Source organism: Gopherus evgoodei, chromosome 11 (genome assembly GCF_007399415.2).
Source record: "Gopherus evgoodei ecotype Sinaloan lineage chromosome 11, rGopEvg1_v1.p, whole genome shotgun sequence".
NCBI classification, from domain to species: Eukaryota; Metazoa; Chordata; order Testudines; family Testudinidae; genus Gopherus; species Gopherus evgoodei.
Window position 1 is genome coordinate 69,056,448 of NC_044332.1, and position 18,712 is coordinate 69,075,159.

The 18,712-nt window shown below is 42.0% G+C and overlaps 1 protein-coding gene across 6 annotated transcripts in view; it reads right to left on the bottom strand.

Annotated features, from left to right (window-relative positions):
* Positions 1-18,712, bottom strand: part of KALRN (kalirin RhoGEF kinase) — a 798,047-nt gene that overhangs the window by 566,394 nt on the left and 212,941 nt on the right. For all 6 annotated transcript variants that reach the window (XM_030580108.1, XM_030580107.1, XM_030580109.1 and 3 more), the window contains exon 2: positions 3,763-3,837. In XM_030580108.1, coding sequence (XP_030435968.1) covers positions 3,763-3,837 — 75 coding nt within the window. The remainder of the gene's footprint in view (positions 1-3,762; positions 3,838-18,712) is intronic.

Sequence of the window (18,712 nt, forward strand, 5' to 3'; positions counted from 1 at the left end):
CTATGGATTTGCAGCTGTCTATAGTGCCTCTTGTAACAACTGTGTGACAGCTACACCTCCCTGGGCTACTTCCCCAAGGCCTCCTCCAAACACCTTCTTTATCCTCACCACAGGACCTTCCTCCTGGTGTCTGATAACGCTTGTACTCCTTAGTCCTCCAGCAGCACACCCTCTCACTCTCAGCTCCTTGTGTCTCTTGATCCCAGCTCCTCGCACACGCTTCCTCTCCTCTGGCTCCCACCTCTCTGACTGGAGTGAGCTCCTTTTAAAACCCAGGTGCCCTGATTAGCCTGCCTTGATTGGCTGCAGGTGTTTAAATCAGCCTGTCCACCTTAGTTGGTTCTAGCAAGTTCCTGACTACTCTAGTGCAGACCCTGCTCCAGTCACTCAGGGAACAGAAAACTACTCACCCAGTGACCATTATATTTGCCCTCTACCAGACTCCTGCACCCCACTCGCCTGGGTCTGTCACAGGCTGTACAAGTACAAAAGGTATGGCTTCTGCCATGAGGAGTTTATTTATACTCTAAGGACCCAATCTCACAATAGATAGACCTCATTGTAGGATCATGGCCTAGAAAGAGAAGACATAGCCACAGACTACAGGAAAGGAAAACAACATACAACTAAATGATCAGATGAGAATTGACTGTTTACTGATATATTTTGCTTAATATAAAGATTTGGAGACCATCCCCAAGTACTCGATAACTTTGGCATACGCCTCTGGCTGGAGTTAATTGTATATATAAAAAAATCTTTGATATAAAAATAATGGAGTGAAGGAAACTAAAAATGACTTTTCTCTTGAGGAAGTTTATGCTGATTATAGACTTCAAATCCAACACTCAGACTACCAGTTCTGACAACGCTACAAATGAATTATTTTTGTGAGACTCAGGAATTCTCATCTTTCTTTTTCTATGCAAACATTTTCTCCTTCATGGTCATGCCATATTCTAGGAAAGTGTTCCATTTTAATTAAAAGAATCTAGTAATCAATTCATATATGGAGATCCATTTCTCAATATGTTTCATTACAATGATACAGAGAGAAACTGAACAGTACTTAGGATCCGGAGTGAAGAATGATGCTGGGAGTATTGTACTAAGAGTCTGCAGCCTCATGCATTTAATCTTCTAAAGCCACCGGCAATTATTACCCCTATTTGTTGTGTAGAAGACTCTTGAGAAGAGGTGTAAATCGTGAGCTAGCTATTTAGGAATGATCACACAACCTTCGGAGACCAGTAAGACTTTCAGGGAAAAGCTTTCCCAAGTATACCAGTCTGCAGTGAATCACAGTGCGAAACTAAAGAGGAGCACACAAATGTTTGGCAGCAATTCTTTAGATTTCACAAGCTAAGCAGGTTTGGGCCAGGTCAGTACTTGAGTTAGTGATTCAGTGAGTGAAGTTTCCCCTCCGAGTCAGAACTGAACCCAGGCCACAGTGTGGAGTTTCAGATAAGTAAAACCAAGGTCCAGACCACTTATCCTATTAAAGATTCCATGAGTTTTCATACGATGCCATGGTCATTTCCAAGTGAATTGAACTGAACTGTTGGCACAAAGGGGCTGGCTCAATTCCAGCATAATCCTTGTATGAATCCTCTTCTGCAGGTTCCCCTGAACACACTGTTCATTTTCATTTCCTGTCCGAAACAGTTCTGCAGTTGCTGTTCCACCTTCCAAAGAGGCTGATGATGAGATCCTACTCTGTAGTTTAAGTACGTAAAACACTTTGAGATGTTCAGAATGAAATACCAGTGTAAAACAAGATAAGAACTGCGTGTTGCAGTTCTACTAGGATAGTCTTGGTTTTTCATTTAGTGTCTTGAGAACTTCTTTCAAGAAACCTGATATGTCCCAGTTTAACTGTTCAAAATGACAAAGTATTTGTTCAAGTCATATTGCTCTCCTGATACAAAATACTTTCTACACCTGTTTCATCACAGAGTAAGCATGTTTAATGCCAACTATTGTTCAAGGCCAAAGCTCATCATGATTTGTCAGACTCATATTGCAATGGTGTTGCCTAACGAGTCAGTGTTCCAATCAAGTCATCAAACACCTGCTCTTGTGCCTCAGGGGGCAGAGGGCTGCTGAAGGAGATGTAACTGACAGTCCCTCTGCCCCCTGAGGCACAAGAGCAGGGGTTCAGTCAACAGAACCACAGAGAGGAGGGAAGCAAGAAGTAGAGGGGTTCAAAAGGAAGAGGCAGAGCTGTTCCAGCTTCTCTCACTCAGGAGAAAAGATCAAAGAAAACAGACAGAATGCAGCACACCGGAATATTTCACAACGGTAAAACTGTTGCCACTAAAATGGTCCTCCTGCTATTTTGGAAATACAATCATCTTAGTGGGAGTGTGCTAATAAAGTTTGCAGATGACACAAAGCTGGGAGGTATTGCCAATACAGAGGAGGACCAGGATATCATACAGGAAGATCTGGATGACCTTGTAAACTGGAGTAATAGTAATAGGATGAAATTAAATAGTGAAAAGTGCAAGGTCATGCATTTGGGGATTAACAACAAGAATTTCTGTTATAAGCTGAGGACTCATCAGTTGGGTGTAACAGAGGAGGAGAAGGACCTTGGAGTATTGGTCGATCACAGGATGACTATGAGCCGCCAATGTGATATGGCAGTGAAAAAAGCTAATGCAGTCTTGGGATGCATCAGGCGAGGTATTTCCAGTAGAGATAAGGAGGTGTTAGTACTGTTATACAAGGCACTTGTGAGACCTCATGCGGAATACTGTGTGCAGTTCTGGTCTCCCATGTTTAAGAAGGATGAATTCAAACTGAAACAGGTACAGAGAAGGGATACTAGGATGATCCAAGGAATGGAAAACCTGTCTTATGAAAGGAGACTCAAAGAGGTTGGCTTGTTTAGCCTAACCAAAAGAATGCTGAGGAGAGATATGATTGCTCTCTATAAATATATCAGAGGAATAAATACCAGGGAGAGAGAGGAACTATTTAAGCTCAGTACCAATGTGGACACAAGAACAAATGGATATAAACTGGACACTAGGAAGTTTAGACTTGAAATTAAATGAAAGTTTCTAACCATCAGAGGTGTGAAGTTCTGGAACAGCCTTCCAAGGGGAGCAGTGGGGGTAAAAGACATATCTGGCTTCAAAACTAAGTTTGATAAGTTTATGGAGGGGATGGTATGATGGGATAGCCTAATTTTGGCAATTAATTGATCTTTGACTATTAGCGGTAAATATGCCCAATGGTCTGTGATGGGGTGGGATCTGAGTTACTATAGAGAATTTTTTCCTGGGCGTCTGGCTGTTGAGTCTTGCCCACATGCTCAGGAAGTAGCACATCACTATATCTGAGGTCAGGAAGGAATTTTCCTCCAGGGCAGATTGGCAGAAGCCCTGGAGGTTTTTCACCTTCCTCTGCAGCGTGGGGCACGGGTCACTTGCTGGAGGATTCTCTGCACCTTGAAGTCTTTAAACCATGATTTTAGGACTTCAGTAACTCAGACACAGGTTAGGGGTTTATTACAATAGTGGGTGGTGAGATTCTGTGTCCTGCATTGTGCAGGTCAGACTAGACGATCATAATGGTCCCTTCTGACTTTAAAGTTTGTGATTCTATGACTATCAGAAATTGGCCCTTAAATATCTGTGCAGTGCTGTGAAGATGTAAAAAGTTGCTGTCTTTGTTACTACTAAGTTCTGCATCTTTTTGTTGGCATGATGCTCTGCATCCTCTGAAGAGAAAACAAATGAAGGATGAACCCACCTGACACAAAGGCCACTTTCTCCTTTAGTATTGGAAGGACATCAGCAGCTTTTAATCCATCATTTCGAAAAGACCCTGCAAAACACAGGAGAATAACAATGCCAAATTAGAAGGAATTGAGTCCTGGATACAACCACCTACACACTCCACTTTGCTCAAATCAAATAACAGAAAGTGCTTTATTTCTTTATGAGACAGATTGTAATAGTTGAGACACAAACAGCATTAGCTTCACTAGCAATTTATGTATAAGGGGAAAGTCAGAAATAATCCACCTAGACTATCTCACTCTTCAGAGTGCTGTAGGGTCAATAACTTTTCAGTCAGGGAATCAATTTTTTCCCCTCCCTCCTTATATAGATCAGACTGTGGCTAGCCCTTTCCAGGTGCATAGGAATGGCAGAGAGTGTGATCTTCCCCCTATATGCCCCTGAGCAAAGCCCAAGTACAAATGAAGTGGGCATTGCAGCTCTTGCATTAATCTAGCATCATCTCTGGTGATAGATTCACCAAAGGAATTGGGTTTATGTGGGGCCTGGCCTTTTCCCCTTCAGTTCTATCCACTATAGATGGGCTGACCCCAGGGGAGAGAGTCTGTTGCACCATTTCAAGGGGTAGAGGACCTTGTACGAGTCCCACAGCTTGCATGAACTTTGATATGCTGTTTACCTTCCCCTGCAGTTTCAGTGACTTCATCCCCTCAAAGAATTTCACCAATAAATCACAGATTTTTCAGTCCCTTGGAAGCACTAGAAGAAACGAGTTTCCTACTCTTTCAAAAGACAAGAGTACATTCCTTATATGCCATAAGCCAATATTAATGTATCATCCCACTGCAGGCCAGATGCTGCTATTCCATCAGCTGCTGTTGAAAAATGAGTAATTTGAAGGACATTTTGCAGTTGCCATGGACTACAGAGCAACTGTCATTGCATAGTGAACACCGATTATAAAAAGATAGCTGCAATACAACTTTAAATCCACCACTGTTACATGGACATAAAAGGTTACAGCGTGAATCGAAACACTTTACTTTTACCTTTAGCCTTTCGCAGACAGACGACATCCACCATTCGTCTGGGAGAAAGGTAGAGCATGGGATAAACCTCTCGCTTAGAAGCAGCTCTGTTGACTGGCCTGAAATGAAGCATTTCACTCCAGCCATAACATCTGACTGCCTTGGGTTGTTCAACACCATTTGGTTTGTCTGGTCACAGCTGCTGAATGCAGCATCACTAGCAGAGGATTTTTGATTGTCTGAGACTGAATGTGGATGGAAAAAAAGCCCCTCTGAGTATTTTGTCATGTTCCATACATTATGTACACAGCAAAGACATGGGATCTTGATCTCTGCAGGTCAGTGCAATAATACAGCAGGCTCCCCACATTTTGCAAGAGCAAGGTCCTTACTGCAAATTTGCAGACAGCCAGACAACTGCACCTAATTTGTACATATACTATTATTATTACCACCATTATTGATTTACTATTAAAGATAAGTGAGTGTACAGTTATAAATTTACAGTCTGTATTTGCTTATGTAATAACCCGCCTTGCATATGTGATCATGTCTCCCTCTAGTGATTGACCCTGTAAGTACAAAAGGTTGCTATTTGCATTTGAAGAAGTTCTTCTTTAAGTCAGCTGGTCAAAAGAGGCCAGCCTGTGTTTGTGGTATTAAATGGCTCATATTTGACCCATCCTGGTAGAAGTGGCGTGTGTATAGCCTAATAAAACAAATGTATGTATTTGGCTAGGGTTCATGATGATGGTTCTTGTATCTCTCTTGATAAAGGAATAGGCATTGTTGGCTGAGTTCCCCAGAAGAATATAGCAGTAGTTGATTTGATTTGCACTCATCCTGCACTTACAGGGAGAGGGTTTCCATAAGCTGCATCTTAGCCCCTTTCAAAGCTGTATTTGACTTTTGCCCTGCACTTTAAGAACCCTGGTTTGTGGAGTCCTCTCATGTACTCACCTTTTTGATACTCACTTCTGATAGCTTCAAAAGCAAATAGTTTGCATGTGTTTATGAAAACTGAGATAGAAAGGAGAGAGGTGATTTACTGCAGGTCTTGGATAATAGTAATTTAGCCTCCAACGAAATTTTAGGATGATTTATGCAGTTATTTACCTAACCCTTTTATTCAACCCTCTTATTCAACTAGGGATCTGGGGATCATTGTGGATCACAAGCTAATAATGAGTCAACAGTGTAACACTGTTGCAAAAAAAGCAAACATCATTCTGGGATGTATTAGCAGGAATGTTGTAAGCACGACACAAGAAATTCTTCCGCTCTACTCCACATGGATTAGGCCTCAACTGAAGTATTGTGTCCAGTTCTGGGCACCATATTTCACGAAGGATGTGGACAAATTGGAGAGACTACAGAGAAGAGTGACAAAAATGATTAAAGGTCTAGAAAACATGACCTATGAGGGAAGATTGAAAAAATTGGGTTTGTTTAGTCTGGAAAAGAAAAGACTGAGGGGGTACATGATAACAAGTTTTCAAGTACATAAAAGGTTCTTATAAGAGGATGGAGAAAAATTGTTTTTCTTAACCTCTGAGGATAGGACAAGAAGCAATGGGCTTAAATTGAAGCAATGGAGGTTTAGGTTGGACATTAGGAAAAACTTCCTGTCAGGGTGGTTAAGCACTGGAATAAATTCCCTAGGGAGGGTGTGGAATCTCCATCACTGGAGATTTTTAAGAGCAGGTTAGACAGACACCTGTCAGGGATGGTCTAGATAATCTTAGTCCTGTCATGATGCAGGGGACTGGACTAGATGACCTCTCAAGGTCCCTTCCAGTCCTATGATTCTATGATCCTAAAACAAATCAAAACAAATCAGAGCAATTGATACATTAGCTGGACACAATCCTTCTTAGGTACAGAAGTAGAGAATTGGGCCAAATTTGTCCCTGATACACCACCATTGACTTCACTGCAGGAAGAACTGTACCCAATGTTACCTTGCATATTTTCAGGGAAACAGTGGATCCAATACTGCAGCCTGGCCAGATTCTGCACCACTGAAGTTAACAGGACCTTCGCCACTCACATCAGTGGGTGCTGACAGGGCACTATGTGAGTAAAGGCTGGAGAATTGGGCCATATATATTAAATCACTAGGGCCTTCTCAGCCTGATCACCAGGAGCAAAGCTCCATGGGTTCCAGAACAACTTTGCGTGACCTCCCATTGGACCAACACAGCAGCAATACACTTGGTTTCCAGGGTGATGGTACCTGCACCTGCCTCAGCGCTGCACCTGTGGTAGATTCAGACCCTGTTAATGAAGATGTTACAACAGCCTATACTAAGAGAGCATAGGTGCGAAGGAAGGTATGAATGGGCACAACAATAAGGATTTATAGATGTAGGTGTGTGCATACACTTGTAAAACATACTACAGTACTTTTCAGTAGTGGTCAAAAACACTGAAGAGACCGCAAGCCGTGGGCCAACTCATCTGCCAGGGCATCAAATCAAGCTCCCAACAGTATCAAATTTTCAGCCCCTTTCTTCAGGGATGAGTTTCTCTCTCAAACACCAAAACAGTCTAACATAAATCATACAGGTAAACCAGGTCCTTTCCCTTGGCCCAGGGTCTACTGTAGGAGCCCACCCACTCTTTGCAGCTCTCTCTCCCAACAAAGCTGCTTGTTGGCTTTTATCTAAGAACCTGGGACCTCACTTTTAAAGTTAGGTGTCTAAATACCTTTAAAAACTGGCCCCAAGTGACCTGCAGGCCATCACCTGTTCCCTGGCCTCAAACCCATCACCTGGGAGGCAGCTAATTAGTTATAAGTCACAACTCCTTTTAAAGAGCCAGCCTACCCTGTGGCAAAACACTATTGTAAATTGTATTGTTTTGGACCACTACTGTATTATATTGCAGTATTTTACTAATAAAGGTTGTGGGGGAGGGGTACATGTGTGTTCAAAGGGAAAGTAGGGGATCAACTAAGTTAAAAGGCACCCCAAAAATCAATAGCAACCCAGCCTCAGAGAAGAACCGTCCCAGAAAATATGCTTTCTCTTGTTTATAATTTATAAACATACCCATTCTTATTATTTTTAGATTAGAACATTTTCATACCAACTACCAGCTGTTTCTAATACATCGGTTTCCAATGTGTTTTGTTTCCATTTCCAAATGCTTCATGTGTGCATGACAGTGTATAATTTTTCCTATGGAATCCTGTGTATAGAAACCCCAGGTCTGATTAATACATAAAACATGGCACCAATAATACTTTGCATTCAACTACCACACATCTTTACCATCACTCTGCCTTCTAAGAATGGAGCTTGTCATTGGCAAATGATTGGGAGGAAGGACAGAATTGTGGCAAAAGTACAGCCCTGCACTGAAAAAAAAAGACTGTAAAAAGGTACTCTCTAGACTAGCAGATATGCTGACTTTAAGGGCAAAATACAAATTATCTCTGCTCTTTTCTCTTGTTATTCCTTCAGGGCCAAGGCAGATAAAAGTGAGCTCAATTTCAGTCCTTCTGCAGCATCAATGGAACTGTTTGCTCATTTCCAGTCACTAGCTCACCAATTATGGAAGGGAATGAGACTATACAACACCACCTCGCTCACTCTTTTGATCTGTAGATCTCGAAGCACAGTACAAAGAAGGTTAAGTATTGTTGTCCTAGTTTTACACATTGTGACAGACCCAGGCCAGTGGGGTACAGGGAGTCTGATAGAGGGCAAATATAATGGTCACTGGGTGAATAGCTTTCTGTTCCCTGAGTGACCAGAGCAGAGGCTGCACTAGAGTAGTCAGGAACCTGCTAGAACCAATTAAGACAGACAGGCTGATTAGAACACCTGCAGCCAATCAAGGCAGGCTAATCAGGGCACCTGGGTTTTAAAAGGAGCTCACTCCAGTCAGAGAGGTGGGAGCCAGAGGAGAGGAAGTGTGTGAGAGGAGCTGAGAGTGAGAGAGTGTGCTGCTGGAGGACTAAGGAGTACAAGTGTTATCAGACACCAGGAGGAAGGTCCTGTGGTGAGGATAAAGAAGATGTTTGGAGGAGGCCATGGGGAAGTAGCCCAAGGAGTTGTAGCTGTCATGCAGCTGTTACAGGAGGCACTATAGACAGCTGCAAACCACAGGGCCCTGGGCTGGAACCCGGAGTAAAGGGCGGGCCCGCGTTCCCCCCAAACCTCCCAACTCCTGATCAGACACAGGAGAAGTTGACCCAGACTGTGGGGAAGATCACTTAGGTGAGCAAATCTGCCCAATAAGTGCAGGACCCACCAAGGTAGAGGAGGAACTTTGTCACAACATGGGAAAACTGAGGAACAGCCAATGAAGTGGCATGCTCAGGATAAGCAGAACAACACTTCAAAGCAGTCATTTACCCACCTCAAGTTCTCTGAATGGGAGATCTAGTTTTAGGTGGGGCACAGTAACTCAGACATCATATGGTTGAGGATGGGAGCTTGAGGAATGTTCCCACAAAAGAATAGTCAGTGAAACACAGCATATTCAAACCAATAAAAGGAAATACTTTTTCCACACAATGCATGAATTAGCTTGTGGAACTCTTTGCCACATGATACTGAAGTCAGGAGCTCAGCTGGATTAAAAAAGGTTGGACATTTATATGGATAACAAGAATATCCAGAGTTATAGTAATAATAAAGATTAATAATATGGACAAGAGCTTTGGAAGGGATAGAAACCTCAAGCTTGGGGTGTAAGCCAAACTCTAATAGTTAGAGTTAGTACAGTAAACTATCCCTGGAGACAGGTTACCCCATAACTGCCAACTTCAGGATTTCTTTCTCTGAAGCACATAGCTTTGGCCACTGTTGGAGACAGGATAGTGGACGAGATGGGCCAGTGGTATGATCCAGTCTGGCTGTTCCTAGAAATGATTTAATTTTAATCTGGAAAATGCAGTATTCTCTCAATTTCAAATAAAGATCAGCTGTTAGAAAATCCATGGAAATAGAATGAGTATGCGTCTGAAAAAAGAGGGCATATTGTCAAAGCACTGCATGGGGTTACAGTCATGTGACTTTGATGGGAGCCACTTGTCTAAAACCCCATGCAATATTTTAGGAAAGTAACCCCACATTTTTTAATTGTTCTCAGAACAGATTTTACCATTTAAGAAACTTTGGCATTAAATTGGGCCAAACCCATCCCTTGTGTAACTTCACTGAAGTCCATGAATTATGCTGGGATGAATCTGGGTAACACTGACTTTGTTCCTTCTTCTCTTCACTAAAGCCTCTCCTAGAATCTTTTTCTGATTTTTTAATATTTTTTTCTTCTGGATTTTTGAGTCTATTTTCCTTCACCTGGTCCTAAATCTCTGTTGATTTTATTATTGCTTGTCTTGCAGCAGCACCTGGTTGCACTAAACAATCTCAGTGCTAGGCACTGTACAAACACATAGTAAGAAATAGTCCCTGCTGCAAACAGTTTACCTTGGAAACAGACAAGACAGATTAAGGGAGTATTATTTTTCCTATTTTACAGATAGGAGATTGAGACCCAGAGAAATTAAGTAACTGGCCCAAGATCAGACATGAAGTCTATCTAGAACTGGGACTAGAACCCACATCTCTCGAGTCCTAGTCCACTGTTTTAACCACAAGATCTTCCCTGTCCTATGTTCTTGTAGAATGCAATAGTTCTTTCTTCTCCAAATGCTTCCCCTTTTCTTTTTCATATTTCTCCCTCTCTCCATTACTTCTTTTTTACAGTATTTTTGCCTGTATTCATTTATTTTTATTATTTTAATTCTTTCTGTTCCTTATTACACTCTGTTGTCTCTCTCTCTTAAGTAGGGTTGCCAACTTTCTAATTGGAGAAAAATTAATACTATTGTCCCGCCCTTTCCCTAAGCCCCCGCCTCCCACTTCTCCGAGGCCCTGCCCTTTCTCACTCCATCACCTCTCTCTCTGTCACTCGCTCATTCATTTTCACCAGGCTGGGTCAGGGAGTTGGGATCTGGAGGAGTGCACGTTCTGGGGTGGCACCAGAGATGAGGGGTTTGGGGTGCAGAAGGGTGCTCTGGGCTGGGGCCAAGGGGTTCGGAGTGCGGGAGAGGGCTATAGGATGGGGCAGGGGGTTGGGTGTGGAAGAGGGTGGGAGGTGTGGACTCCAGGAGGGAGTTTGGATGCGGGTGGGGGCCGATGTGGGGAAGTGGAACATGGGAGGGGGTGCAGGCTCCAGGAGGGAGTTTGGGTGCAGGAGGCGGCTCAGGGCTGGGGTGGGAAGGTGGCACGCAGGAGGGGTTGCGAGCTCCAGGAGTGAGTTTAGGGGCGGGAGGGGGATCAGGGCTGGGGAGGGGTGTGGGAGGTAGTGAGGAGTGCAGCTCTGAGCCGTGCTTATCTCAAGCGGCTCCCAGGAGGGGGCAACATGTCCTTCCAGCTGCTAGGCGGAGGGGTGGCCAGGGGACTCTGCACACTGCCCCCATTCACAGGCACCGCCCCTGCAGCTTCCACTGGCCATGGTTCCTGCCTAATGGGAGCTACAGAGCTGGCACTCAGGGAGGGGGCAGTGTGCAGAGCCCTCTTGGCCGTCCCCGAGCCAAAGGCATATGCCAGCTGCCTCCCAGGAGCCATGCAGAGCTGGATTGGGAATCTGCCAGCCCCACTGCACCACCAACCAGAGTTTTAATGGCCCAGTCAGAGGTGCTAACCGAAGCCGCTAGGGTCCTTTTTTGACCATGTGTTCTGGTCAAAAACCAGACACCTGACAACCCTCCTCTTGAGCTCTCTTGCACACTGTGGCCCTTCCTGGTTTCCCATAATGCACTCCATTTTCTCCTTTGGTTCATCTAATCACATTCCCTCCCCTCTTAACCTTCTGTGGCAATTAAGACATTAAAGTTTGTAAAGGGCTTTGAGATCTTTGGATGGAAAGCAAGAGAGCAATGTCATGTACTATTATTATAAATAGTATTTATTTTTCAAAACCTGCAGAGTAAAAGCAAATCCTGCCCTAGCAGGGGCAGTGAGGCAGAGCCAAGACAGTGCCTGATGGGGTCTCTGCCGACCAGGAATATGTTGGGTTTAGACAGATTTGTTCAAAACCAGACAGGGGATTGCGTGGTAGAGTACATATTGCTGAAGAGAAGCAACATGTGCTTCTGACCAGCGTTTGCAGGCACCATCTGGCTGAAACAAGGGGTATGAATACGCCCCCATCTGTTGACCACACCTCTTTTGAACATATTGCAAAGGAGGAGCACATTACTCCTTTTCTGCTTACTCAGGAGCAACAGGGTCTCTCCTCCCTTTTCCCCACCTGGGGCCCAGATAATAAGATTTTGCCCAAACCAAGGTCATTCCTAGGCTAGGTAAAATCTCATTTTCCATTCTCATTTTGTTGAGGGAATTAAAAAAAGAAATAAATTAATGAAATCTAAAGAAAGAAAGGCATGATTAATCTGTAAAAATTATTGAGTTCTGAGTATTACTGAAGCTTAACGCCAGGATCTACAAACTTCAACAAGAGCAGAGATTATTATGCTACTTAGCAGCAAAGAATCCTGTGGCACCTTATAGACTAACAGACGTTTTGGAGCATGAGCTTTCATGGGTGAATACCCATTTCGTCAGATGCATGCATTCACCCATGAAAGCTCATGCTCCAAAATGTCTGTTAGTCTATAAGGTGCCACAGGATTCTTTGCTGCTTTTACAGATCCAGACTAACACGGCTACCCCTCTGATACTTATGCTACTTAATAACCAATGAACAAAGTAAAATAATATCTATGGAGTTCACAATAATCAGTAACCACTACAGATTTTGAGGTTAGAGGGCAGTGGGGTCAGGGCAAAAGGCAGATTGAATTCAGTCAAAGCAACAAGGGTAGAAAAGTAGCTGTCTTCTATCTCCCATTGTTTGCCTTCCCAATCAATAGGATCTAATTTAGAGTTCCTGCTATATGTTGTCTCTTACCTAAATTAATTTGTGTTCAAGTGACTGGGCTGCTTGAATTCAACACACACTGAACAGGAGATGTGACCAAAGTGAGCAATGCTCATCTGAGGAGCACAAAAAATACCCCAAAAACCGACATTACAAGTATTTTCCACGAAACTGTAGTTTGCCTGGACTGTACTACTTACACTTCACAGAACAGGGGCCAGAATCTGCTCTCAGTTACACTAATGCAAATAACTCCTTTGTCGTCAATGGACTTGCACTGCTGTAATGCCAATGTAACTGAGGACCCAATTCAGCAAAGCATTTAAGCATGTGCTTAAATCCCATTGACCTCAAAGTGCACAAGTGCTTTGTTGTATAGAATGTACTTTAGTATGTGTTTGAAGTTAAACATATGCCTCAGTGCTGCATGGAATTGGGACCTGACAGTGGACCCTAGCTCTCAGTATGTTATGAATTTGAACTGTAACACTTCTCCTAGTACTATACTGAGTAATCTTTGTAAGCTATTAGGTATAGTATACACATACACACTCAATATAGTCTAAACTGCATCCCAGTGAACTTCTTAAAGAGTGCAGTCACAAGAACTATGGAAACCAAACAGACAGGGTGCACAGTAGACTAATACCACTGGTCCATATGCCAAACAATTTGTCCCAGCCAAGACAAAGATGATATTCATTTTACACTTGAATTTATTCTAAAATGAAAAGATGAATATCCTTTTATATGTATTACTTTGACCCAATCCAAAACTAATTTTTTTTATGTTTTCCCATTCTACCCTTCCTTCTATTAATTATACAACATGATTGCTTGCTGCAACATCCCCTTAGTTGGAGCTATTTGATAACAATACTCAGCCTTTCAAAGCTCTGCCAATACTTGTCAGAGATCCAGCAGCTCTTGCCCATTCTGTAGTGGAAAGTCTGTCTCTCAAATTTCCTGCCACTTAGAGCCTCACACAGGGGCAGCCACTGTGAGCTAAAACTCTCCCCCGTTGCCTTGTCTATGACATTAAGACCTGGCAGGTTTTGTGGAGGGTTTTTAGTTTTAGTTTGTTTTCTGAGGTTGTTTTTTTTTGGTTTTTTTTTTTGTGGGGGGTGGGGTTGGTAATTGCTAGGATTGTTATTCCCTCCACGAGGTACTTGGCAGCACCAGGCCTCGCAACACAGCCTCTGAATATACAAACATCTAAACTGTGGCCCCACAGCTTGAGAGCAGGCTAAATAATAGGCAAGGCTTTGATAAAGATACACCCGCTTGTATCAAACATGCAAATTCATCAGCTTCAGGGCACATGTGGCCTCTTACAAACTGCATTCAGCATCTAAAGTAAAAAACATGACACTTTGTGTATCACACCTCAGTCAACAGCTTTGTCTTTTCATACAAGGGCACAAAACTACTCAAAGCTCTAGAAGAACACTGAATTAATACACAATCTGTGGTGAATGCGGTGCTTTATGTCCATCAGCAGGGGATTATTTTTATTTTATTTTAAACAAACACTAACAATACTATGAGGATGTAACTAATGCAAGTCAAAGCTTAGTGACATTCCTTTATTTTCATCTGGTTTTGGGGATCAGTTTAAGAAGATTTCTTGCCCTCATAAAAGTAAAAATTCTTGGCACTCCTATAATGCCTTCAGCCACCACAGACCTGGGGCTAGAGCACACGCCTCAGAATCAGAAGACGTGTTCTAATCCTGGCTCTGCTGCTATATTGCTCTGTGACCTTAAACAAGCTGTTTTAATCTCTTTGTGTTTTAGTTTTCCAACCATAAAAGGGAAATAATGGTTACCCACCTTTGTAAAATACTTTGAGATCTGTAAATGAAAAGTTTTACAAAAAAGTGTTGAATGTTGTTATTATCTGAAGATCTCAAAGTGCCTTACAAACATTCATTAATTTAGCCTCACAAAGCCCCTCTGAGGTAGGAGATCAGAACATTTCCCTTTTACAGATGGGAAACCAAGGCACAGAAAGATTCAGAGACTTTCTCAAGGTCACTTCGGAAGTTTGTGGGATCACCTGATGCCAAGTCTGGTACTTTTAGGGCTCAAAACTGAAAGTTGCTGAACACTTGACTGCAAAGGGAACTGAGAATAATCAGCACCTTGCAGGGCTGAGCCTTTAGCCAGAAATCCATCCTTTTCCTCTTATTCATTTTTGTACTCTACAGAAGAGATTGTCAATAGGCAGACCACGGGCCAAATCCAGATTGCCAGACACTTTTGAACAACTGCAAAATCTTTTAGTTACTCATCACCATCATTATTGTTATTGCGGTGTGAAAAATGTTTCTCTGGTTTCCGGACCTTGACTATACCTTGACAAAAAATAAATTGACTACTCCTGCTCTACAATAACTGTCAAAAAGACTGTTGCCTGTAACATTGTTAGTACAAGGCTAGGGACCATTTCTGCTCTAGAATACTGTCAATTGTTTTAAGTAAGGGCATTTTCTCTGACCAAATCAAATGTGTTTGAACATTTCCTTTTCATTTCATTCTCCTTTCAGTAACAACTCAATCTCTTATGGAAACATTCTATAGAATTTAATAAATCTACCTAGGCGTTTCTGTAAGAAGGATGTAATTCACTATTAAACTCTACAGCTTGGTATATAAGGATCTCATTCTGCATTACATTCTATAGGTTAGAAAAATTTCTATAAACTACATTGATTTCATTCTTGGTATATTCTATACGCTTTTTCCATAAGTGTTGTTGCAGGACATCAGCCTGCACTTGTAATTCATCAAGTGACATCATTAGGTCACCCACCTGTCTAACAGAAAACCAGATTCTCAAATTCTAGAGGTCTCCAGTCCCCAGTAACTTCTCCAGGATGAAAAAATAAAATATCTAATTATGTACAACATCCAGGAGGTGTTTCCCTGAAACCCTGGCCTTACAAAAGAACCATATGCCAGTGCCTAAAATGGGCTTTCCAAACATCTGCTTCCCAAGGGGATTTAATGCCAGACAGTAAGAAAGCAACTTTAATTAGAGGCCAATTCAGATGCTAGTCTCAGCACCTATAACTTTCCTAAGAGCCTCAACAAAATCCCAAACAGTCAAAACAACTGCATTTTCCCCAAAATTAAAAACAATCTGTTAATTTCTTCTTTTAAGATAGAATCCCTTTTTCATTACTCTTTCCTTAATAGGGTGCATGTGCCCAATCCTAACACGTACAAATACACCACAAAGTTCACCTTGACTTGGATGGGAGCAGGATTGGGTGAATATGGTGCACTATGGTTTTTCAATTAAAAATAAACCTCTACCTGTTATAAATGCCACCCAATATAACACAAATTCGGATATAACATAGTAAAGGAGCTCTCCTGGGGGGCGCGCCAGCGGATCAAATTAAGTTTGATATAATGCGGTTTCACCTATAATGTGGTAAGATTTTTTGGCTCTCGAGGACAGCGTTATATCAAAGTAGAGGTGTAATAATCCATCTTTGGCTTTGGTTAATGTTACACTCAGAAGCACAGGTCTAATTATTAATTAGTTCTATTTAGTCTTTTTATTCCTATGTCTCTGTCTCACCAACTCTCCTCATCTGAAGAGAAACTTTTCCTCCCTTGCTTATATCTCTTGGTCCTACTCTCATTCCACCATTGCTTAGGATTTTAACTCTGTATTTATTAGTTAATTCTGCAGTATGTTTTCAGATCCAGCTAGTTCAAAAGAGAGTCTAAATGAAATGAGGGCTGGATCCTGCAACTGATATGCATAGTCCTTACTGAAGTGGCTGGTCCCTATTTGGTGGGGAGGCTCACTGACTTCAGTGTAACTTCTTGAATGAGTAAGGATTTGCCATTTAGGGCCAAACTGTGATCCATAGCATAAGCACACACAGAAAAAATAAGGGGCCAGACAGAAATGATCATCCTCTATGGGGTTACGTGCATCAGCAGTCACAGCAGTGCAGGAAAAGCAGCCTCCAAGGGACTGCTACTCTACAACTTCCTACGCATCACTGCAGGAGAGCAGGGCTGGGCAATTCACAGAACCATGATCCATGCCTCTGCCAGCACAACACAGATGGTGAAGTAAACTGTGTCAGACAAAAGAGCTGACACAGTTTACTCCCATTCTGGAACAAGGGAGAATTAGGAACCAAATTGTGACTCGGGTCACAAGTCCACTGTCTCTTACTCAAGGGCCATAATTGCCCACGTTAAGTACAGGTAGCACATTGGACCCCAGAATCATACTAGGTTTCATTATCATTGTTTCAATTATTCAGTGTCCCACTCCTCCAGAAATCAATCCCAAATAATCACAACCCACTTTATCAGATTTTATATAATCCAGCCACCACTCACTCCAGATCTCTCCAGTGAAACATTGGACCACAAAGTAGCATTCATCCTTCTCCTAAGAGTAGCAGTGAACTGTTCTAAGTGTAAAGGTTTAACTTCTCAAATAGCTTCAAACATCTAAACAAATCAGGATCTAACACTTTACATATATCAGCAGAGGGGAAAAGTGTAAAAAACTCACAAAACTAAATAATTTATGTGTCTTCTACTTATTCTGACATTTTTGACATGCATTAAACATTAATAAAAATCATTTTATGGATGGTTGAGTCACACCTGTCAGTGCAAAATCCACCACCTCTCCACCTACCTCTTTCACCTTCATCTAGCCCCTATTACAGAGAGTAGCCACTTGTAACTGTGACTGCTCCACAGGTCTAATCCTGAAAGGTGCTGGGTGCCCATGGATGTGAAAGAGCAAAGCCAGTATCTCCAGGTATTTGAGTACAGAATTAGAAATACATTCTTCAATGGCATTTGTAGCTGTACTCACTGAGTCCTAACCCTGCTGCTGTTAAATTCACAAACCTGCTGTTGGTTAATTAGTTAAGTTGAGATGCTGTGAATCATTTTTGGAAAGCAAATTACCTCCTTGATTTCTAAAGACTTCCTAGGCACATCTTTTTTTAAACTTAGCATTTTTTCCTCCACACCATATATGTACAGCAATTAATTACTGCCTGTCTATGTTTAATTCAATGTTAACCTACTCATCTTTTCAATTACCATCTAAAGCCAATATAGCCCCTATTATCCAAATCTTTCAAAATGGACCAATGTAGATGTTTATAGCCAAAGGATATATTGCTCCAGGAACCCTGAGGTTCTTGTGGCAAGAACATTAAATGCATTTGTAATGTTGAAAAGACATGGGTCACCAATGAATTGAAAATGCAGCTTTCCTTATACACGTCTTTTAGTAAAAACAGGATGAAAAAAAGTCTATGATAAAAACTAATATTACCAACTGTTCAGATCCCTTCCTGGACAAGTCACCACTTAACTTTACTGAGATGGTACAACACGAGGTATAGTTATATAAAAGTACCAAGCAGCCTTATTGATGCCCGAGACAGAAGGATATGCATTTAATCTCATCTCACATATCCTATTACACTGTAAAACCGAAAGCCACAGTTACTAGAAACAAGCTCTTCATCCCAAACATGTTTTACTTTAGAGAAGAGAGAAAAATATATCTAAAAGATTAATCCAGCTACTGCCTAAAGGGAGCTCAAAGCTGAACAAAGAACTGGCTACAGGTTAATGAAATCTGACTGATCTCTAGAGGGTGCAAGCTGTTACCATATAGATCCCTGACAGCTGGAGTCAAATGACCATCTAACTTGTCTATAAACCACAGGCCACTAATTTGGAGCCCCTCCTTCTAGCCTAGTATTCTAATCACATCACTAGGTTGCAAAGGCAGAGGGCATGGAGCTGATGCTGTTTTCTGCAGCAGGTATGAGAAAAGTGCTCCATATTTGGTATAATTTTCATTTTTTTCTCCAGGCTATTTTATAAAAGTCTTTTCCAGGCACATCCTCATATAAGGGGATTTTGCTGGCTGCTATTCCTTTTATTCAGGTTTTACTGAACACCATGCTCTGCAAAAATTAGCAAAGCCAGATAAGGAGAAACATCACATTCTTTTTTAAAAAGT